We start from the raw sequence: 23,692 nt of genomic DNA, 5'->3' as shown, positions 1-23,692 counted from the left end.
CCTCAGCTCTGGAAGGTTGTAAGGGAGAGGAGGAAGAGGAGGAGGAGGAAGAGAAGGAAGAGAAGGAGGAGGAAGAAGAAGAGGAGGAGGGGGAGGAGGAGGAAGAGGAAGAGGAGGGGGGAGGAGGAGGAAGAAGAGGAACAGTAGGAAAGGAAACCCATGTTCCCCGTGATTGCTCAGGGAGTGGAGAGATGCAGGGGTCTGTTGATAGAAATCCCAGGCTACTGTTTGATCCCAGACTCCCATAGGGTAGTCAACACAGGTCCAGGGGAACTACAAATACACCAGGAAACAGGTTCCTAAGCATCCTGAAGGAAGAATCAGTACACGGTCAGTGGCTGAGGCAAACAAAAACTACAGGCTCTGATAACCTGACCGAGCCATTCTTTTCCAAAAAGGAACAAATGGGAGAGCAGCACACAGTGTGACAAGGACCAGCAACCTCGACCTCAGTGAAGAAGAGCGGCTGCCCTGAGAGAACAAGTCTGGTTCCCACTGAACCAGACACCGGGTGACTCGCAAACACCTCGGCCAAATGAGGTATCCTAGGAATCAGACAGAGCCCTCCCTGCTATTTTCCCTTGCAACCAAACTCCAGGCCTCTGAGTCTTCCACTTTTTCAGTACACAGGCAAATCAAATGAGAGGGAAGATGAATCCAATTACATAGAAGTGGTTTCAGCCACATATAAAAAAATAGTTATTTTAATATTAAAGCCAGGACTGGAAAGATGCCTCCGTCGGTAGAGGTGCCCGCAGCCATGCCTGATTACCTCAGCTCAATCCCCACATGATGAAGGTGAAACAGACTTGTTTTGGAAAAGACTTTCTCTACACAGCCTTGGCTCTCCTGGAACTCACCCTATAGACCAGCCTGGCCTCAAACTCACAAAGATCCACCTGCCTCTGCCTCCCAGGTGCTGGGATTAAAGGTGAGCACCGCTGACTGCTCCTTCAGAGGTTCAGCCAGCAACTGACCAATACAGATGTGAGTCAGCCATCAGACTGAGCTCAGGGACCCTGGTGGGGGAGCTGGCGGAAGGACTGGAGGAGCTGAGGGGGACTGCAACCCCATAGAAAGAATAACACAGGCTGGCCTGACCACCCAGTTCTCTCAGGGACTGGACCACCAACCAAGGAGTGTACAGGGAGGGCTCCAGGGCTCCAGATAGGTATGTAGCAGAGGATGGCCTTGCCTGACAGCAATGGAAGGGTAGGCCCTTGGTCCTGTGGAGATTTGATGCCCCAGTGTAGGGGGATGCTGGCGTGGTGGGAGAGGGTGGGTGGGTAGGGCAGCACCCTCATAGAGGCAAAAGGGAGGAAGGAGAGGGAGATTGTGGGGCGGGGGGCTTGTGGAGGGGTAACCAGGAAGTTGGATATCATTTGAGATGTAAAATGAATGGAATGACTAATTAAAAAAAAAGTGTCCACCACCACATCAGGCACAAGAACAGACGTCTTAAAATCGCCCTATTACGGGGTTGGGGATTTAGCTCAGTGGTAGAGCGCTTGCCTAGCAAGCGCAAGGCCCTGGGTTCGGTCCCCAGCTCCGAAAAAAAGAAAAAAGAAAAAAAAAATCGCCCTATTACCTCTACACATATGCATGAGATTCGCACCATGATGCATGTGTGCACATATACAATGATTAAGTCAGCTTTCAAAATATATCTAAGTTAACCATTCAGAAAATTACTATTCTGAAAACCAGAAGATATTTTAAAACGACTAAGACTTGATCCAGCAATTAGGCAAGAAAAAGAAATAAAGCAGCCAGCTCACCTTACAACTGTCTCTAAGATGCCATTACAGAAAATCCTAAGACTATCCACACAGCACAGTAAGAACCAGTAAATAAATCCATCAAGGTACGACTTATATATAGTATGCAGACATCAACTGTATGTCTATACACGAATGACAATCTAGAAATGAAGTTAAGAAAACAACTCCATTCACAGTAGCATCCAGAAGAATAAAATATTTAAGAACAAATTTAAATGAAGTGATGCAAGGATGCATAATACAGTTTAAAAAAAATGAAACATTGTTAAATTAATTAGAAAACTCCAATGGGAAAACATCCCAAGTACAGAGATAAAGAGATACAAATCTGGTTTACTGGTGTCTATACTCCTCCAACTGATCTATGGAGTCCATATAACTGCCCAAGAGTCTTAGCTGGCTTATTCGCAGATGTTGAACATGATCCCACGGAACTCCCAGGGATCCAGAACGATCTTAGAGAGGAACAGTTGAGACCCATACGTCCTCATTTGAGCACTAGCCTGTGTGGTACACAGAGAGGGCAATGGGATGGAGGGAGAGTCCACAGATGTTCATCTGTGGTTTAAATGTATGTCTCAGGCACACCCTAGTTTGCTTCTTATTACCGTGATATACACAAGGACCAAAGGCGACTTCATCTTCCAGCTCACAGTCCATCTCCAAGGGAAAACAAGGCAGGAACCTGGGGACTGGAACTGACGCAGAGACTCTGGAAGAACCCAGCTTACTGGCTTGCTGTCTGTGGCTCTCTTATCTAGCCTAGGCACGACCCTGCTGCAGTGAGCTGCACCCTCCCACATCAGCCACTAATGAGGAATATGCCCCACGGTCTTTCTTACAGGCCATTCCGATATAGGCAATTCCTCCATTGAGGTTCCCTCTTGGCAGATAACCCTGGGCTGTGTCAAGTTAACCACACACAGAGTGTGCGTGGCTCTTACAGAGAACTCAGTTCCCAAATCAGGCAGCTTACAGCTGTAACCCCTAATCCAGGGGCTCTGATGCACTCTTCTGAGATCCAGGCACTGCATTCATATATACACGGTCGCACATACATACGCGCATAATTAAATATCTTATTTAAAAAATTCAAATGTTTTGTTTCTAAGAATACCATGACATGAATGAAATGACAATCCAAAAATGGGAGCATTTGCAGGGCAGAAATTACTGTCTAGACGTGTGTGTACAACTCAATAATAAAAAGACAAGCCAATATAAAAATGAGCAAAGAATTTGAAAAGTTAGACCTCCAAAAATAATATATACGAACAGCCACAGGCACGTTAAACATGGCTTGACATCATTAGCCACCTATCCATCAAGGAAATGCAAATCAAATAAACTCACAGTGAGATACAAATTCACACTCGTGAGAAATGACATAATCAAAAAGGACAGACGATAATTAGCGCTGACAAGGATGTGAGGAAATTGGAACGCTTACACATGGCTGGAGGGAATACAAAATGATATATCTATGTTAAAGTCTGGCAGTTCCTCATTCCTCAAAAACTTCAATACAGAGTCACCCTGACTTAGCCATTCAGCTCCAAGAGAAGTGAGAACAGATGCCCACACAAAAGCTTGCAAAAAAAAAAAAAAATTAGTGCATCATTCATAATATCCAAAAAGCAGAAATAAGTGTGTTGCAACACACAATGGAATACTATGCAGCCATTAAAGGGGGCAAAGCGCTGCTTCCTGACATAACATGGATGAACCTCTTGAACATCAGTTATGCAAATGAAGAAAACACAAGAAGCCATAAAAGAGGGGTTGGGGATTTAGCTCAGTGGTAGAGCACTTGCCTAGCAAGCTCAAGGCCCTGGGTTCGGTCCCCAGCTCCGGAAAAAAAAAAAAAAAGAAAAGAAAAAGAAGCCATAAAAGGTCTGACCCCATATATGAGATGCCTACAGTTAGGAAATCCAGAGGCCAAAAGCAGATCAACGAAGGCCCAGGGTGAGGGGGGAAAGGAGAGGACGGAGAGACTGGTAACAGGTGTGATGTTTCCTATTTGAAAAAAAAAGCTCTAGGATTGAACAGTGGGGGTGACTAGACTCTGGGGATGTACTAAAACTCACAGAATTAGCTACTTTAAAGCAATGCTTCTCAACCTGCGGGTCTCGACCCCTTTTGGCAAACCTCTATCTCCAAAAAAATTTTTTAAATATTTATTTATTATGTATACATCATACAGCTTAATGTCTGCATGTGTGCCTGTGGGCCAGAAGATGACCCCAGATCTCATTATAGATGGTTGTGAGCCACCGTGTGGTTGCTGGGAATTGAACTCAGGACCTTTGGAAGAGCAGTCAGTGTTCTTCACCACTGAGTCATCTCTCCAACCCTCCAAAATTTTTATATTATAATTCGTAACAGTAGCAAAATTACAGTTATGAAGTAGCAATGGAAACAATTTTATGGTTGGGGGTCCACACAACATGAAGAACTGTGTTAAAGGTCGCAGCATCAGTAAGGTTGAGAACCAGTACTTTACGAGGACGGGGGGGGGGTGATAATGAGAGGGAAACAAAGCCTTTCTCTGTAGACATAGCTGCCTGGAACTCACTCACTAAGAGACGAGACTGACCTCAAACTTGAAGTGTCCACCCAGCCTCGGTAACAGGATTCTATGCACTACCATGCCTGAACAATTTTATGATACACGTGTCGTATTTTGACTCTTCTTAAAGCGAAAATATAAAGTACCACAATCTTAATGTAAATAATTAAACTTGGAGATAGACGGTTAAAGACCTCCCCTGCCCTTTCAGGACTACAGTGTAGCTGTTTCTTGCTGGTATTCACTCCTCTCTTAATTCATTACTGTGACACAGACGACTACGGGGATTTCAGGCTGGAGAGGGTGGCCAAAGAGCAGCTAAACCCCTCATGTCAGAGGATAGACTTCCTGGGAGGAATTCAAAGTCACACAGTAAAACTGAGGCCCGGTCAAAACTGGACCCCAGCCCTCCCAACTCCGTGGCTACTAATATCATCCCACCACAACACAAACAGCCAGGAACCATGAAGACGGGTGCTACGTGCGACATCATAAAACTCTCCTCCATAAAACCTCAATATACGGAGTCAGAGGGCTGGACAGATGGCTCAGAGGTTAAGAGCAGTTGCAGCTCTTGCAGAGAAACCGTGTGTGGTTCCCAGGACCCACATGGGGACTCCTAACCACCTACAAACCCCAGTTCCACATCTGATGCCCATTTCGGCCTCCTCAGGCTCCTCAAGCACATGATGCACAGCTACCCACTCAGGTTCACACAGACACATGATGAGTAAACAAATAAACAAATAAATAACTTTAGAAAGAAAGCCAATATCCACACAACATTCAGTAGCCCACATTCGTGACCACAAAACCTGTGATCATTAACACAACCTGCCTTTTGTCAGAGAGACTAGAACAAAGCAGAACCAAGAGAGCAATGCTTCTGGTCCATGACTGTAAAAAAAAGGCCACAGACAACACGGCCCTGCTTGTCCCAAATTTCAGCCAGCAGTGAACCCAACAGAACTCCAGATCATTGACAACTGTCATGGTGGCTGCACAAGTATCTGGATATTTGGGGAGACACTTTACAGTGGGGAACAGAGGAGGCCAAGCTTGACCTGTACATCCCCGAGACATCCTTCAGGGTCACCTCACCACGCACAGATCTGCTGGCCTGGAAGGCACACTCTGAGTCTGTTCACTCTGAGGCCTTTATATACACAACCCAGATTGTTTTCTGGAACCCACAGCCCTAAGAGACCAGGTATTATTCGACAGCTCACTGTGTGGCAGTGAAGGCTTCTCTGTAAACTCCTCCAGACCTCGGTTGGTAGAATGTTTGCTTGACACGTGCTGTAATTGCAGCCTTCAAAGATGGAGGCCGTGGCAGGAGGATCAGAAATCCAAGGTCATTTTTGGTATATAGAGTTCAAGGCCACCCTGAGATACAAGAGACCCTGCCTCAGAAATAAACAAGGGGGGAAAAGGCCTCTAAAAGGGTCTCTAATGCTAAGTGCCTCCCCAGGGGTTAGCACTTAATAGCTCTCAACACTTAATGTGTCAATCCAGGCTCCTCTAACTTGACAACAATGGAGGCTGGCGGGCATTGGCCTGAGACTCAATGGACACTGACTTGCTTTGAGGAAACCCACCTCTGTACAGTGAAAGGACATTAAAGAACCAACAAGGCCTTAGCCCTGATCCTCCTGTGGTCAGGATCCCTGTTCTGTCCACGGCCAAAACCCAGAGTCACATGACTCCGCCGTGCCTCAATTTCTTTAACTATGAAAGAGAAATATGACCTCTTTCAAAAAGGAATAACCTTAAATAAACCCACTTAATGTTTTCTTGCTTTTCGAATATTTTTCTTTATTTCTTGAAATTCTAATATAATCTCATCATTTCTATCCTCCAAACCATCCCACATATCCCTACTTGCTGTCTCGCAAATTCATAACCTCCCTTTTCATTGTTATTACATACTTATGTGTATATTCCTAAACACATAAACACAACCTGCTCAATCTGTACAATGTTATTTATATGTATTTATGTGTATGTTATTTATATGTATTTATATGTATGTTATTTATATGTATTTATATGTATGTTATTTATATGTATTTACATGTATGTTATTTATATGTATGGCTTCCGTGCTGACCATTTGGTATTACGTAACCAACTGGCATAAGCACATTTCTTAACAGAGAATTAAAGCCCATAAGAATACTGGTTATTGTCATTGTCTTAAACAAAAACAAAAACACAAGATTCCTTCTGAGAAATTAGGGAGAGGGGGGCCCTAAAGGCCTGCTGACTTGTTAATTCTATGTCAAGGGAGCCCAGCATTTGAAGACAATGTCTTCACCAACCACCTGATGTTATTGGCAAAGGCATCACGGGCATCCAGTAGAAAGATGACATCATTAAAAACGCCCTTGGCAGAGCAGCCTCCTGCCAGAGTGTGAGCAATGGCTGGCCACCGTCTCTGCAGAGCTGGCCTAGTCAGGACAGAAAAAGGAAAAGAGTTTCTCCAGGGAGGAAACAGAGCAGCCCCAGGGATCTACTGGAGTTCCCACTCAAGAAAAGCACCAGAGCCCACTCACTAAAAGCAGCAGCAAGAGAGATGGCCTTGACCCAAAGGCATCAGTGCAGAAAGTTTCCTTAGGCGCCAGCTCTACAGAACAGGTGGCTGCAGAAACAGCAGACACTGATGCCAAATGCTTGATCTGAGTTCTGGGGAGATGACCCAGTGGATAAAGCGCTTGTCATGCGAAGGTGAGGACAGAGTTCAGATCCCAGAATCCATATAACTGTTGGGCGGACATGGCATCCAGCCTGTAATCCAGGGGTTGGGAGGTAGAAATGGGAGACCCCAGGAGCAAGTTAGCCTAGCCTTATCTATGAGCTCTAAGTTCGATTGTGATCTCTTCCTCAATTAACAAGGTAGAACATGGTCAAAGGAGACTCCTGATGTTAACCTCAGGCCTCTACACACACAAGAGGACACATATGTATAGGGAGGGGGAAAAAAATCTGGGTCCAAATCCTGGCTCCAACTCAGTCCAGCTCTGTGAAGTTAATAAGGTGATCCATCTTCTCTACGGCCTCAGTAACGACCACACTATATTGAGGGATGTCTGGTACTCGATAGTGCCCAACAAATACAGGGAGACAGGAGGGAAAACGGAACATCCAGCAAGCTCTGCTGCAGCTGTGAGCTCGTACGTAACCTCACCGGAAGAACGATGTCGGTCAAGGCCCCCTTGATCCCTTGGGTGGGAGGTGCCTGGGAAGCTACTATCATTTCCCAGTGAAGTTCCTCTTACACCAAGGCCAGCATAAAATAACATGTTAGACAAACAAGGACAGTACAAACAGCAGAGACGGCCTGCAGAGGCCATCGGGTTCTGATCCTAACGACTAGACTCTGAGGTACAACTGCAGGCCTGCTAAACTCAGAAGCACACTACAGAGCAAGAGAAATTGCCCAAGACCTCAGCATGGAGCGGCGAGGGTTATCCTGGTGACACCAAAGGTTGGCAGCTCCCACACCCCTAGGGCTCTGCTAAACACCTGCACCACCTCACCAGCTAACACTGGCTCTGCGTAGGACTGTCCTCAGCCAGATTCCTAGGCCCAGTTCACGACACCAACGATAGTTATACGGTCTGGTTTATAGAGTTTGCAAAGAACCAGTCATCCAAAGGCAAATTCGAGACATCGTCCCATCAAACCTGCAAACTTTAGTCTGATTTTAAGGGATCCATATAGTACTTGGATGAGAGGGGGGGGAAATGCATGTGTGCACACATCATTAGCGTCTAACTGAAATCCAGCCTTTCCTCAACTGTGAATGAAAGCAACACATCCCATTTAGTGTTACTGTCACCCGGGCCTCAGATAAAAGGTGCCACAATCCCACACTGTAATTATTAGCGAGGTCACACCGTATTATTTACACTCACAGTACTCCACAACTGAAGTACTTATTCAGCCCAATAATAAATCCTGACATCATAAAAAAAAAAATCACATATCCGTATGCATATCTTTTTTTTTAATGCTTTGCAAACTGAATTCGGTATAATTGGTTCCATTTGAAAGCTTAAAGTTTTTATTCTACATGTTAACCTCTCTCTGAAGGGTACCTATAATATTCACAGAACTCGGAGGCTAAAAGGGAGTACTAAAGGCCAGCCTGGGCTACACAATAAGCCTAAGGAAAGAACAAAAGAAGTTCATGGTCCTTCTAAAAAGAGGTGCACAGCACAGAAGGGAAAAAAATGAAAACTTCATACACAACCTGAGGGTCAGTCCTCAACAGACCCGTCCTCTTTCACAGCCTGGACATTTGATAGTGACACTATATGACAGGTACATATGTATGTATGTGTATATATGTATATATGTATACATATACACCTATACATATACATATATACACCTATACATATACATATATATATGAAGAGAAAAACTCAACCAAATTCCTATGGAAGAACAAACATCATCATGGAAACACAGGCTCAGCATCCCAGTTCCAAGTGGCGGTCCTTTTATCCCACAGCATCACAGACATGCTAAAACCACACAGGCAGAAAAGCAGCAAGCCGTCTACTTTGAAGGTCCAGTCACGGGGTCGAATTAGGGAACCGTGTCTAAGTGAGCTCATCTCATTTCCATACAGAGAGGAGAGTTTGAAGAGCTGGGAAGGGGAGAGAGTGCCAAGGAACCAGTATCACCGGTTCTGCCCCAGAACACAGTAGCAGCAAAGGCCCCCTCAACCTCCTCCACTCCTTGCTCAGAGTCTGCAGTAAGACTGGTTCCGATACGAGTCCTCCAGCCAGCCAATCTTTACACTGGGCCTGCTCTCTGTCACTGAGGCACGCTGGACGGTGCCAGCTTTACCTTGGTGCTGATGGAAGGCGCATGCTCCAAGTGTCAGGGCATGAACTGTGCTGTTGGCCCCACACCCAGTTCAAAGGACACTTGGCCTTCTGCACTGCTACCACCTCAGCACCCAGATGACTGCAATGAACCCCTATCCCTTTGCTGATCTTCCCACTTTTCTCCTAGGCCTGGGAACAACCACTGAAATGTCTTTAAAACGTGAACTGGTGGCTGGACAAATGGCTTAGTCTGAGAAAGCTTCCTGCTCTCCCAAGTTTCACTCCCAGCACCCACAACCAGGCAATTCACAGCTGCCTGTAACACCAGCTCCATACGTTCTAGTCTCTGGGGGCACCTGCAAGTGCACGCCACACACAGATGCAAATCAATAAAAAAAATAAATAAATCCTAAAGAGGAAATCAGACCATGATAGTCTGAGCTCCAAACCCTCTAATACCTTCGCTCCATTCCACAGCAAAAGTGCAAATTCCCTGCCCAAGGTAAAGGCCCAGTGTGATCTGGCCCAAACCCACCCCTTCACATAGGCCCCTCCCCTCTCTCCCTCACCTCTGATCACAGGCCTTCTCTCTGCCCGCCCTAATACTCACATCTTGGGCCTTTTCCAGGACTCCTCTATGCCCAGGTAGCCTCTACATTCCTGCTCAAAGGTCACCTCTGCAGAGAGGCCTGTCCTGATTTCAGTTCCCTCCCCTCCAAAACCACATCCTATCCCCAAAATTACACACATATCCTTGACTTATCACTACCCGGCACACAGCATTACATCATCACCTGCCTATCGGTGATTATCAACTAGGGAGGGACCTTTTAGAAGTGTGGAAGCCTCAGGCCTCCCCCAGATCCTATGAGATCAGAATTGAGGAGAGTGGGACCAGGTTCTTCCAGTCCACAGAAACCCCCTCCCCCAACCAGGCAACTCTGAAGCACAGCCAGGGCTCAGGGCAGCAGCCAAGAACCGTACTTTCAAACTCTGGTGCACACACTGCTCCTGAGAGTGCTGTTGAAATGCAGACTCTGATCCCACAGCTCCGCCCTGGGATCTGAGGCTCCACCGTTCCACACCACACTGACTGGTGCTGTCCGGTGAAGCATTTTTGGAGTTGCAAGGGTCTAAAACAGTGCTTAGCAAAAGGATTTCCTGCAAGTATGCAGGGCGAGGTGCTGAACCTCTATCTGTCAGTAGAGTGGCCACCAAGCATCTGAGACAGTAATATTAGCAAGGAGCTGACTCCATTCTTGGACTACTACATAGGCCAAAAGCACCAATCCAGGGGTTACCCCACCATGAAGGCCTCTATAAAGTCTTGGCCTAAGCAGCCTTTTGCAGCCCAGATGGATATGAAAATCTCACCAAAGGCCTACTTGATCACCAGCTCAAGAGTGAATAAATATTTCCCTAAGGTAGGGACACAGATATGGAAGACTGGATTAAACTACCTTGGAGCCTCTTCTGACAGGCTTCCTCCATTCAAGGCCTTCTCCATCCACACCCGTGACCACATGTAAGCTGTCCCAGTCTTCCTGGTCTCTACATCATCACCATAGATGCTCGCAGAGACATGGCCTCGTGTCACCTAAGTGCACCCATCTGCCCGGAGAATCGGTTTCTCCCTGTAGAACCACAGGTTCTTTCAAAGAGAAGGGATTTCTAATCCCTTCACCCTAACACACACACAGCAACAGATCCTGGATGAACCACGGTGAGAGCTGGGACGCACAAGGAGTAGTATCGTCATACTTGCACTACTAATCATAAAAGAGAGATTGAATTCAGCCGAGGGGGAACCAATCCCACCCTAGCTGATTCAGAATGTTCCAGATACACCAATTCAGATTTCAGGGCGGCATAAAATGATGGCCTGTTAACCTAATCCCTTCCAAGGACAGAAATACACCGAGAAAGAGGTGGCGTCCTTCTGACCATAGATCCAAACTCTGGAGCTGGTTTACAAACAAGTCACAAAGGACTATGGCTCAGAATCAAAGGCAAGGCCAGTTCCCACCGGCACTGCTGGGCGGAGTCTGGCCCCATGAACAGCACCCCCCCCCCAATCCCAGGGGAGTCTGCACAGTCCAGATGTTCATTCTCCTTTTGCAGTTAGGACAGCAAAGCAATTTCCAAGGTAACCAAGGACAACAGACTAAGAGACTCATGGCCCCGGAAGGAAGAAGATTAAATTTTAATACTTAAGAGTCAGTATCAAATTTATTTTTAAAACTACATCAATGCCAAGTAAGCAAGGCAGAATGGAGCTATGGAGAAGCCCTAACTAACAAGGATATCCCAAGAATGTACACAATTATTCTCTATTTCAAGACTATTTTAAAGTAACGGGGGGGGGCACTCAGTTTTCAGATTTATGCCCCAGATACTTTTCTCCCTTATTTCCAAAAGCACAAACCTGACGCCAGTGGTGCTCTGCACTTTGCAAGGTCTGCTAAAACCGTGCAAAATAAACACGTCACCCAGAGAGTCCTCACTAAGTGAAAGTTTCAAACCAGCTACACTCAGATTTATCTGTTACCAAGACAGTAAACTCGTTAGAGGGAATGCATGGGGGCTGGGAATACAGCTTAGGGGGTATATGGTACTTGCTACAAAAGCTTGAGAACCTGAGTGGGGATCCCCAGGACTCAGGTGAAAAATTGATTCAGGGAAACAGGGCAATGTCAACCTCTGGCCTCAGTCAGCACAGGAGCCGTCACACGCATGAGCATGAGGAACGCGCATGCATGGATACACACACACACACACACACACACACACACACACACACACACACAAACACACACACGCCTAGGGAGAGGGACAACAGTTTTCATTTATGTACACGCCTTCAACCATTCATCCAGTTCCTTCTCCCTTGATCCAGTCTCATTCCAGGTCTACATATTAACTACAGTGAAATCTGGTAGAGCGGTCAGCATTTAGTCAGTCAGGTGCCTGTTGGGTACTGTACAAGAACCTTCAGAGATAGACATGATTATCTAGACTGTGAACTGGACTGAAAATGGGGGGAAAAAAGGGAGGGAAGGGGGAGAGTCTCGCCCCAATTCATGCAACTAGAAAGTGACGGAGCCTGACTTGGGTGGCTGATCTAGCAAGGGGCAGTTTCAAGAACGCACCATCACTAAGCACTGGATAAAGCCATGCAGCTTGTGAAAGCATCATCAAGCCAAGCTCAAACTCCGCTGGCTGGATCTATAACCCGAACGAATCCCCTAGCCTCAAATTCCTCATCTACAAATCAGGGATAGAGATTAAACACAGGCCAGGCGCTAGCTAACTACTGATATTCTGACTACAAGTATGCAAACGAAGGAAGCCTATTTCAATCGGAAAATGACTATGGCCAGACGTATCCTCCATTGGAAGCAAACAGGTCTGCCCAAGCTAATCAGATATGTTCACTAATTCCATAACTCATTTAAGTAGAAGACCAGCGACTTATATTTTTTTAGTCGTATTTCTATGAAATGTGTAACTTTTTGTGGGTCACAAAAACCACTCTGATATCTCATCCCACCACAAAAAAGATGTCTGCTGAAAATCCAAGTATTGTGAATATGGTGTGTTATTACAGTAGACAGAGAACAACTCTTCGTACTGGAAGAGAACATTAAATAATCCAGGAGGGGAAAAAAAGCATTATTTTAAGTAATCCACGCTGAGTCCTTTCAACTTTCAAATTAGTTCCAACTCTAAGTTCAGACACGCCATTATCCTACAGTGGAAGCTGGGTTTACTTAAAAATGAGATAAGCCTACAATGATTTCAATTTTCCCCTGTTTCCAACTCGAATCCATTTTCTGCTTAGGAGGCCGAGTGGAGCAAGCCTGCAATTTGACAAAATGACCAAATCCAGTCTCTCTTTAATCTACTCAGTAACTGAGCTCTTGGGTAATCTCCCGCACTGCATGCAAAAGCAGCTTTGGGTTCATCCACTAGAAACTAAAATTAATCAGAGAGAGGCTATGCCAACTTTAATTGCAGCTCCTATTTGCCTGGCTGGCCAACATCTACCAGTATTAATGATACTTAACGGATGCGATACCGTGAGAGAAGCATGGTAACTTCATAAACAAGAGTTTTCTTTTGAGGACATCGCACACAGCGCGCGCCCTTCCCACAGAAGGGCTCCTACCTTTTTGAATGCAGTCATTCTTAGAAGCATTAATGATGTATTTTCAGAACACTGTTGACCATTTTCCCAGTGCTTTTCAACTTGGCACTCGTGGGGGGAGGGGCTCCCCATGCCTCATCCCCAACCTGCCTCCACTAAAGGCATCGTCTAAAGGCATCGTTGACATCTAAAGACCATGCTGACAAAAGCAGACTAAAGCAATCTGCACTCACTGAACTCACCACAAAAGACTTCCATGCAGATCTTTTGGAAGAGGGGTGAGAGAAAAGAAAGGGTGGGGGCCGAAGGGGGACAGCGGATATTAGCTATACTTCCAGTAGCAGGATGCTGAACCCAGTATTTTTCCTTGAGTCTAGTCTGAACTGTGTGTGTCTACAAAGAAACATATTCTACACGAAAGAAAAATAGTCCAGGCTTTTCTTTTTTTTCCAAACGAAGCTTAATAGCGAATGCTTTGTTCAAGCAAGGGGAAACGATGTAATGACATAGCTTAATTTAAAAGCTCTCTGAAGACCAACCCCTCCCCCTCCCCCAACCTCTGGCACAGGTATTTTAAAGTATCTACATCTTACCCTGATCTTAAAATTCTGGCTAAAGGAAATCTACTCATCGGTTCACTACTGCTACACGTGTGTGTCTCGGACAGCTACCGATTGTGAGTCCAGCTGGATACACAAAGCCTACGGAGCTGAAAACATGCAACTGTAAATTCTGTTTGGGAGGTAAAGAAAATGATGGAAGTAAGGCTGTCCCAAGCCACGACCAGCCGTGGTCCCTGGACTCACACAGCCTCTTCCAAGCCTGCTTCAATTTTCAACCCAAGCTGTTTCATTCTTGCCATCCCTCTTCCCCGGGATCTGGAGAGCTCGCTGCTTAGCCACTCAATACGATGACTATGCACCTTGAAAGCCCTTACTAAAATCAGGCCTTTTCCAGGTTAAGGGCAAAAGAGCTGACCATACTGTCAACAGGCACCACACAGGTAGCTCAGGAGCGGCCAACAAGGGCGTTTTGAACCTCAAAGCGCTGGTTCTCCACATCCCTCGGCAGCGCTGCTCTGCGGCACGCAGTGGGAACTGCCAGGCCTCCCAAGCTGGGATGGGCACCCTTGCCTAAGAAGCTTGGGGGTCCCCTGGATCTGCTCTGCTTGTTGGCTCAGAACGCACAGCTGCCCCCGCCGGGCCACTTCTGGAACAAGTTGGAGAGGTCCGCGCAGGGGAACCCATCACTCCAGGGCCGCAGAGCTCGCAGGGGTCCCGGCTCGCAGCCGCCACGGACTCCGCAGCCGAAGTTGACCTCTCCAAGGATGGGAGCAAAGGACCTGAAACCCTGCGAGTGAAATGGGAGCAGACAGGAGGGTTCCCCAAAAAGGCCCAAGGTGGCCAAGCAGCCTCTCCCCAGAGCCACCTCTCGGGGAACAAAGGGCTTCTGTGTCGGGCACTGCTGGCCCGGCCGCGTCCAGCTCTGGGGGACCAGAAACTTTTCCCGGGTGTGGGAGCAGGCGGCGGGCACTAGGCATCCGGCACCAGGCGCCGAAGCCTAGCGGGTCCCCAGGGCGCAGCGCGATCCCCACGGCCCTAGCCTCCCGCCCCGCGCAGCCGAGGCTACCACTCACCTCCTCGATGGCCGCCACGGTGTTCCGGCACTGGGCCGTGCGCGTGGTGAAGCTAGAGGCCGTGGGCGCCTTGTAGTCCTCATGGGTCTCGGCCACGAATTCCGACACGGAGATCTGGTCGGCATCGCCCGCGGCGCCGGGGCGCGGACCGCCGCCGCCTCAGTCGCCCAGGGCGCGGGCTCCGACCCCGCCGCCGCCGCCGCTCCGGGCCGCGGACAAAGGGGAGCGCGGGCGCGGGAGCCGCCGCAGGGCGCAGGGAAGCCACCGCGGACGCCCGGTGGGGGCAGGGGCGCGCGCAGCCCGCAGCTCTGCCCGCTGTGCTTCAGGAGCCGCCGCCGCCGCGTCCTCTCCGAGCGAGCCCAGACGCGGGCGCGCACAGCCGGCGGAACTGCCCGCCACCCAGCCGCTGGCCCCGACGCCTCCCGCGGAGAGGGGCGGGTCCCGGCCGGGGAGGGGCGGTGGCCGGCGGGGCAGGGCGGGGCGCAGGCCCGGCTGCCAATCGGCGCGCTCGCCGCCACCGCGCCGCCGGGAAGCGGAGGCCGCAGGAAGGAGGGCGTGTGCGCTCCGGGCCCGTCAGCCGCTGCGGGCCGCCGCATTGTGTCTGCCTTCGGGGCGTGCAATGGTTCGAGGGCGCGCCCTATCCTGAGCTGCGGTGCCCGTCCCCCACCCCGCACTCTCCTTGAGCCCTAGCCACATTACCCAGAGGGCGTGGACAGGTACCGGGGACACCGGCTTCCGGGCTGGACGGGAGCCCACTCTTTTGCTCCCCAGTACCACCCCTGGGCTAACAACCCCCTGAATTCCCCACCAGCACATCAGGGAAGGGCTAGTGTAGACAGTGTAGGTAGCTCGCCCCCTACAGGACGGTGAAATCCTCCGGGGCACCCTAGCGGGACTGGTCGCAAGGACAGTTTGGGATGCAATAATAAGGACGATGTTCTGTCTGTGCGCCTCCTCACAGCCTTAAGAAGCCAGGGGTAAAGATGGATATTTTGCATGGGAAGTTGACCATAGATCACGTGGTATAGGTGGAACGGGAGTTCAAACCCATGGCCTTCGACTTGGAAGAATACTTCCAGCCCCTAGTAAATATCATATTCCTTAAGCTTGTACAATTAGGGATACTCCCAGTTACTTGTAAACAATTTTAGGGTGCTAGGCCAAACTTCACCCTGAGAAGATTGCAGAATACACTGATATTGTTATCAGAAGTGGGGGGGTACCCAAAAGAACCAGAGGTAGAGCCTGCGATAAAGGGTGTTATTGTACCTGATGGTTCTCAGAGAGAGGGAGAGTACTCCAACCCGCAGCTGGCCGATCACGGACAAGACTGGGTCAATAAATCATCTGAATTAGTACATTTTCCTCTATATCGCCTATGGAAATTCTCAGCTGTATTTTAAAATCCAGAGGTTCTCAAGACACTAGTCAAAAATCACACCCTATAACTCCCCGAGGCTTGAGGCATGGTTACTGCCGCTGACAACAATACAGCCTAGAGAAACTTTACAAAACCCTTTTGTGTGTCTGAAAAGGAGGGAGTGTGAGAGCCATTGTAAACCCAACATGGGAGATAAAAGTGGTCTCCTGCTGCCATAGGACAGTAGACCAGTCAATCTTTTTAAAGGCTCCCATGGACAAATTTGCTGTATGAGGTGGCAGCTGGGGTCAGACATTATGTATGGCTTCTGGTATTTTACTAGCACTGCGCGTGAATATGTTCAGCCTTCAAAAATAGCTGTGCCGGTGGGTAGCTTTTATTCCTGCGCTGGGCAATAAACTGCAATCCCAGAGCTCAGCATCTCTCTGCCACCTTCTACCCGTGTGAACCTCCATTCATTCCGTGTCTCGGGAACACACCTGTCTCGGCGTGTATACCTCCAGAGTCCTGTGCTGTAGTACACACTCCCTCTCTTCCCACCCGTAAGTCCTTGGTACTGAGGACTGAATCCAAGGCCTAGAACAAATGATCCACCAATAAGCTACCTCCCCACCCTTCATTTACACATTTTTAATGCATCAAGAGAAGAAGATGCTGATATTACCATTAGAGGCCTGGACACCATTAAGTTTATTTTTAAAAACACCTGAAAATATCTATTTTTAAAAATAATTCTTGCTGGGCATGGTGTCACACACCTTTAACCCCAGCACTCAGGAGTCAGAGGCAGGTGGGTCTTTGTGAGTTCAAGGATAGCCAGGTCTACACAGTGAGTTCCAGGAAAGCCAGGGCTCTACACAGAGAAATCTTGTCTCAAAAAAAATATGTATAATAATTCTTAATGAAAAAAATGTCCTGAAACTGAATTGAGGCAATATATAATCTCGTTTATCTCATACCATACAAACAGTTACATTTTACTGTAAAATATAAATGTTCTAGACCCCACTAGGGATTGGTTCAAAATGTATACCATGTAAAACTATATTAAATATTAAAATCTGAGAAATTATGACTCCATATGTATTTGAGCCTATATTTTTCATATAAAAGACTACAGTTCTTTTTTTTTTTTTTTTACCTTGGGTGTATTGGTCTGTTTTTGTTGCTATAACATACCTGAGGTTGGAGAGTTTGTGAAGAAGAAGAGGTTGGCTGGGATGTCACCTAGTGGTAGATTACTAGTACTTGTCTGGAGTATATAGAACCTGTGGGTTCATCTCTCACATTGGAAGAAAACAAGAACAGCAAGGGGAAAGAAGAGGGGAGGAATTTAGCTAGTGGCTTTGGAGGCTGCCCTGGTTAGTTTTATCAACGTGACACAAACCTAGATATAACTGGAAGGGGAATCTCAATTAAGGAATTATTTCCATCAGATTGGGATGCATACGTGTCTGTATGACATTTGTGACTATTAGTTGATGTAGGTGGGCCCAGTCCACTATGGGCGGCACCATCCCTAAGCAGGTGAGCTTGGGCTATGTAAGAAGGGCTGAGCAAGCCAAGGAAGAGGCAAGCCAGTAAGTATCACTCCTCCATGGCCTCTCCTTCAGCTCCTGCCTCCAGTTCTTGCCTTGGCTTTTCTGAATGATGGTTTATAACCTGTAGCCCAGATAAATCCTTTCCTTCCTCAAGTTCTTTTTAATCAGCGTTTTATCACAGCAACAGAAAACAAACTAGGACAGAGGTGCATAGTCTCAAGCAGCCCCTTCCATGTGGCTTCATGGTAGATGGTAGAATAATGTTGAAATTATTTATGTGTAAGATTGATCACAGGCTGGAAGCCAGAGAGACAGACATCAAACTCTCTATTTTAGAACTCTCTTTAATGAAAACTAATTAAGATCCCAAGAAAACCACCTTTATTGCTTCCAAGAGTAGCACCCTCAGTGGCCTAACTCCTCCTAGACCCCACCTCAGCCCCACCACGACACTAAGGCCAAGGCTCCAACACATGAACCATTAGGGGACAAACCACATCAGAACAGTAGCAGAGAGAGAAAGGGTTTGTTATCACAGAAGTTTGGATAAGCGAGAACTAGTGTAAATTCATATGAGTTCGTTTCAGATGAATTTTACCACTGTGAGTTATTTTTAAAAACTGGATCCTTGCTAGGTGTGGTGGCCATACCTTTAATCCCAGCATTCTGAAGAAAGAAATGGGTAGATCGCTCTTAGACTGTGGCTAACCTGGGCTACACAGTGAGACCTGTAGGCCTCTGATGACATCATCAGCATCCTCTTGACAGTGCTTCTGGGAGGTAATGGAAGTTAGCAGACAGGCCTTTGTTGGTGGAAATGTTCCTAGGTCCCTGCAGGCCTGTTCTCAAAGAGAATACTGGGAGTCTGGCTTCCACACTCTCTCTGATTCCCCTCTGTCATGCTGTGAGTGAGTGTCACCCCTCCTCTGCATTCTTCCATGAGGATATCTCACCTCCCCTTCAGGCCCCAAACCAGCAGGGCCAAGGGACAGAGCACAGAAACCTCTGATCCTTCACAGGATCAGAGCCAACACACTCCTTCATCCTTTAACTCTATCCATCTCAGGAAACCAAAAGGAAGAAGAAGGAGAGAAAAGCCCACGCCTGGCACCCAGTAAGATTGGCTAACAGTCCCTTTTCCAGAGGAGTGCTCTGCCTCTAATAATTCCCAAGAATTAGATTTCTCACTGTCCAACCAAGGGAAAAAGTAATGTTCTCAGCTCTGGATTTTTCTAGAGGTTTGGCTGGTTTAACACAGACACTTCCAGTTTGCTTTCAGTTAATTTGTAAATGATTACTCTTGGAATGGACAGATCTGAGCCTTAAAGGAACTACGTGATAAACAATGCAATAAAATAGGAGTACCCTCAGGGACCCGCAATGTGAGCAGGGAAATGTCACTGGGACTCTCTCCTCCACCTCATGGAGAACTTTCCCAAAATTATGTTACAAAAGGGACTTGTTCACTCCCCAAATGGGAACCGAACCCCATTCCTCTGGAAGAGCAACAAATGCTTTTAACTGCTGAGTCATCATTTCTCTACCCACCCCCAGCTTTAAAACACATGCACATGCACACACACACACATGCACACACACATGCACACACATGCATACATGCACACACACACATGCACACACAGAGACACACTTTAAAGCTTTTGTCATTATTGTATGTGACTGTTTTACTTTCATGTATGACTGTGCACCACATGCATGCAGTGCCCTCAGAGACTGGAAAGGGTATCACATCCCCTGGAACTGGAATTACAGATGGTTCTAAACTTCTGTGCTGGGAATTGAAACTTCTCTAAACCTCTGAACCATCCTCCCTTTAAAAGGCGTTCCTCCACTGAGCTATGCCCTAGATGAACTCCTGGCTACACCACCTCTCTGCTCTAGTGCTCCCGATCCATTACCCACGTTCTGTGTTTGTTTCGACAAAGAAAGAAAATACAGTAAGAGATACCTTGCTGCCTAGGAGCTCAACCTTGGGCCCAGACACTTGTGTTTGTTTTTATTTTTTGAGACAGGGTCTACTTTGTAACCTGGCTAGCCTGGAATTTTCTTGTAGACCAGGCTGGTCTCAAACTCACAGAGATTTGCCTGCCTCTGCATGCCTGAGTTCTGGGATTAAAAGCTTGTGCCGCCCTGCCTAAAAACATTTTGAAATTAAACATTTTTTAGGCCTAAGAACATTTGAAAATGGGCGTATTCTGGATCACCTCCATGCCTGACTCTCGAGAATGGATAACAAGCAGATTTATACCCAGCTTATTTTATAGACTGGCACTCAGGGACTGTTCATGCCGCCATCTTAATAAGAAGTGTGTTGGCTCTCTGTGCTGGAATACAAGAGGCCGTCCTAGACAAAGGAGCTTTAAACTGGAGTAGGTGGGACTACTCAGGTGAGCTTCTGCCACATGGCCAGGAGTGCTGAGTTTGGGGATTCGTGGGTTTGGAAGAAATGCTCTATGGTGGTGTGCTTCTCGGGACTATTTACACCAGAGAAATGGGCAGCTGCTAATCATGACTGCACTTATCGCCTAATTGATTGTCCAAGGCAAACAAAGCGGCAGAATGCTGTAAGCGTAGTGAGGAGTACACTCAGCGTGGACATCAGCAGCCGCCGCACCGCGAGTAGCGAAGACGTTTGAGAGAAGATGCCGCCAATGTTTTATGTTGTAGCAAGGAGGCCACGAGTGTCATGGGCAGATGAAGTTACAACATACATCTTTGCCTGCCTTGCTTGTTCATTAACATAAACAAATGCCAACCGGCGCTGACGTCGGGACGAGGCTCATCTGTCAATGACAGCAGCAACTTCTTTGCTGACTGAGGTGGAGACTAAGCACTTCTTCCATGTCTTATTTTGCCCAGGCATGGTTAGATTGCAGACCGGGTACTGATGCAAGCTCTTGGCAGAAATCAATGGGAGCGTCTGTGAGAATCAATTAGCTACACGGGATTCGCTCTAGAGTAGCGGATAGCTCGGGAGGCTTTGCAGGCTGCGTGCTGTCCAGCCTTTAAGTCAGCAAACATGAAATAAGTGTATTTATGTGTATAGGCACACACATCTATTTTCAGAGGCTGGGCTTTCAGTGTTTACCAGCCCACTTTGAATATAATTCCATCCTCCCTGCCAACAGCGGTGGCCCTCCCAACTCTGAGTCACGCTCCTGGAATTAAATACATATAGGATTAAAGCCCTGATACGCTGTATTGTGCAAGCAAAGGCAACTCGTGTTAATAAATATTATTTGTCTTACAGCAATTAAGGAAATGCCATTTGTTGTTTTCAAGCGCTTAGAACGATACAAACAAGTGCCAACGGAGGGCGGGGTTTGTTTTCATTGGAAAGCAAAACAAACCCAAAAAGTAAGAGTTTAATTAGCACTCCATATGCAGATAGCTTTTGCTAAGGCTTTTAAAGGGTGCCTGAATACTTTGGTTTTTTTGCGTAGATCTCATCACTCCCTTCATAGCTGGGTGTGGGGGTGCACACCTGTCATCCCAGCACTGGGGAGGCTGGAGTGGGATGCTTTAGAATTTGAAGCTACAAAATCTGGGCGACAGAGCCAATTGGAAGTCAGACATAGTGAGATCCTGGTTCTAGAAAACAAAACAAACAACACGGATCCCTCTACCTCCAGCGTGAGGGTGCGCTCATGGGTTTTTCTCCCGCTCCTTTAGATGGGGCAGCAATTTCTCTAGTGGTTTCCTATTGTCGATGAAATCAAAGTGAAGCTTCTTGGTTCTATTCTAGCCCTTTCCACAATCCTTCTCCCAGCTACCCTGTGGCTCATGTTAAGAATGGCTATGACAGGTTCTGTGGGACTCAGCTATGAATGACTGAGAAACTTTTGTGACCACACCATTCATTCACCTGTAGAGAGTCGAGAAGTTGCAGCACACGCCCAAGGGCCCCCACCCACATTTGCAGTATGGTAGACCTCCTCAGCAGAGTGTCAGCCACACCCTTGGAACTTCAAGCTGCCCTTTCCCCCAGCTCTGTGTTTCCCCACTGAACACACCTCTGCTCCCCATCGGCTTACTGTAGGACTCGATAGCTGTTGATTCTGGAACATTCTGTGAGCTTCCTCATCCTCACACACCGTCAACCCGACGCACCAAGTCCTTGACCTAAGAACACTCTTTTTCTTTTCTTTTTTTTTTTTTTTGGACCTGGGGACCGAACCCAGGGCCTTGCACTTGCTAGGCAAGCGCTCTACCACTGAGCTAAATCCCCAACCCCCACTTTCTTTTTCTTGACTGCTTGGGAAGCATCTTAGTCATCTTTCAGAATCAGCCCCAAACCTGAGCCTGAGGGTCAAGGTCTTTTCAATTATTTCTGAGTCCATCTGAGCAAAATTGGTGGTCTTGCCTACTCTCCTTCTCCAAGCATTAAGACAGAGAGTCTTTAAGGCTGCTATGAGGAGAAACAGAGCAGACACAGCACTAAGACCTTTGGTAGAACAACATGATGTCTGTGTCCTGTTCTTCTCTCCCTCTTCCATCCTCACTGACATGTGAATAAATTTTTATTGTTTTTTTATGGGCCAAATTTGAATGAGACAAGATGAGAGCACTCATTTCACTGAACCTATGTATGCTATATCCAAATGCCACTTGTTCTAGAAGCTTGCCATTACAGAAGGCCCCTTCCCTACTCTGAAAAAAAAGAAAAAAAAAAAAAAAAAAGAAAAAAGTGCCTGTGTCTTTGGTCTGCCATCTGCCAAGACAGAATGGGGACTTCACCCATGATAGGGGAAGCTGCTCAAAAGTGGGGAAACATATTTACAGACCCTGATTGGGAGGGTGGTAGGACCATCCCCCCCAATTGAGAAGCCTCCTCCTCCATGTTAGCCCAAGACTCAAGATGAAGGCCATGAACCAATTCCATATGAACAAAGGAACTCGTGGCTCCTCAAGCCGTGGTATTCTAACTGTGGTCTGGAGAGCGTCAGCGGCCTGGGAGCTTGGTAGAAATGCAGAACTCACTCCTACCAAGACTTAAGGAGACCTCTCGCTATCTTGTTTGCACTTAACCTTTGAAAGACGTTTTTCTAGCTTACACAAAGGATACACCAAAACAAGCACTTTGTTTTTTCATCCTGTCAGAAGGCTAATATTTCAAACTATGTGAACTCTATTGTACTGCTGGGATTTAATCTAAAAAAATCAGGTTTGGGTCTCTATCACAGGAGTGTGTGTGTGTGTGTGTGTGTGTGTGTGTGTGTGTGTGTGTGTGTGTGTGTGTGTGTGTGTGTGTGTGGTGTGTGTGTGTGTGTGTGGTATGTGTGTGTGTGTGTGTGTGGTTTGTATGTGTGTTTTTGTGTGTGTGTGTGTGTGTGTGTGGTGTGTGTGTCTGTGTGTGTGTGTGGTGTGTGTGTGTGTTTGTGTGTGTGTGTGTGTGTGTGTGGTGTGTGTGTGTGTGTGTGTGTGTGCGTGCGTGTGTGTGTGTGTGTGTGTGTGTGTGTGTGCAAGGCTCCCCAACCCCCAGGTTGTCTTCTAAAGTGATACATAGCTAAGGATAGCCTTGAACTCCTGACCCTCCAACCTTTACCTCTCAAATGTGAGATTACAGTCCATGCTCCGTTTATTTTGCTCAGGGGTTGGAATGGGGCAGGAGTGGAAAGAGAGAAACAAAATGGAGCAGGGTAAGGACATTAGAGCATGAGAGGTGGCAGTCAGAAAAGGCTTCTTTTGAGCTAAGTCTGGGATGAAGAGAAGAAACAGCTGAGCCTAAGTGACTGGGCAAAATCCTACAAATGAATGAGAGCCAAGGCCCTGAGG

General features: G+C 47.2%; 1 protein-coding gene across 1 annotated transcript in view; it reads right to left on the bottom strand.

Annotated features, from left to right (window-relative positions):
* Positions 1-15,570, bottom strand: part of Asap2 (ArfGAP with SH3 domain, ankyrin repeat and PH domain 2) — a 160,813-nt gene extending 145,243 nt beyond the window's left edge. The window contains exons 1-2 of the mRNA XM_032909094.1: positions 15,204-15,570; positions 14,975-15,135 (exon numbers count right to left, since the gene is read on the bottom strand). Of these exons, the coding sequence (XP_032764985.1) occupies positions 14,975-15,135; positions 15,204-15,570 (528 nt within the window). The remainder of the gene's footprint in view (positions 1-14,974; positions 15,136-15,203) is intronic.
* Between the last annotated feature and the right edge of the window lie 8,122 nt (positions 15,571-23,692).

Source organism: Rattus rattus, chromosome 7 (genome assembly GCF_011064425.1).
Source record: "Rattus rattus isolate New Zealand chromosome 7, Rrattus_CSIRO_v1, whole genome shotgun sequence".
In the NCBI taxonomy this organism is placed as follows: domain Eukaryota; kingdom Metazoa; phylum Chordata; class Mammalia; order Rodentia; family Muridae; genus Rattus; species Rattus rattus.
The sequence above is the reverse complement of the archived record's forward strand: the minus strand, read 5'-3'. Positions and strand labels throughout refer to the sequence as shown.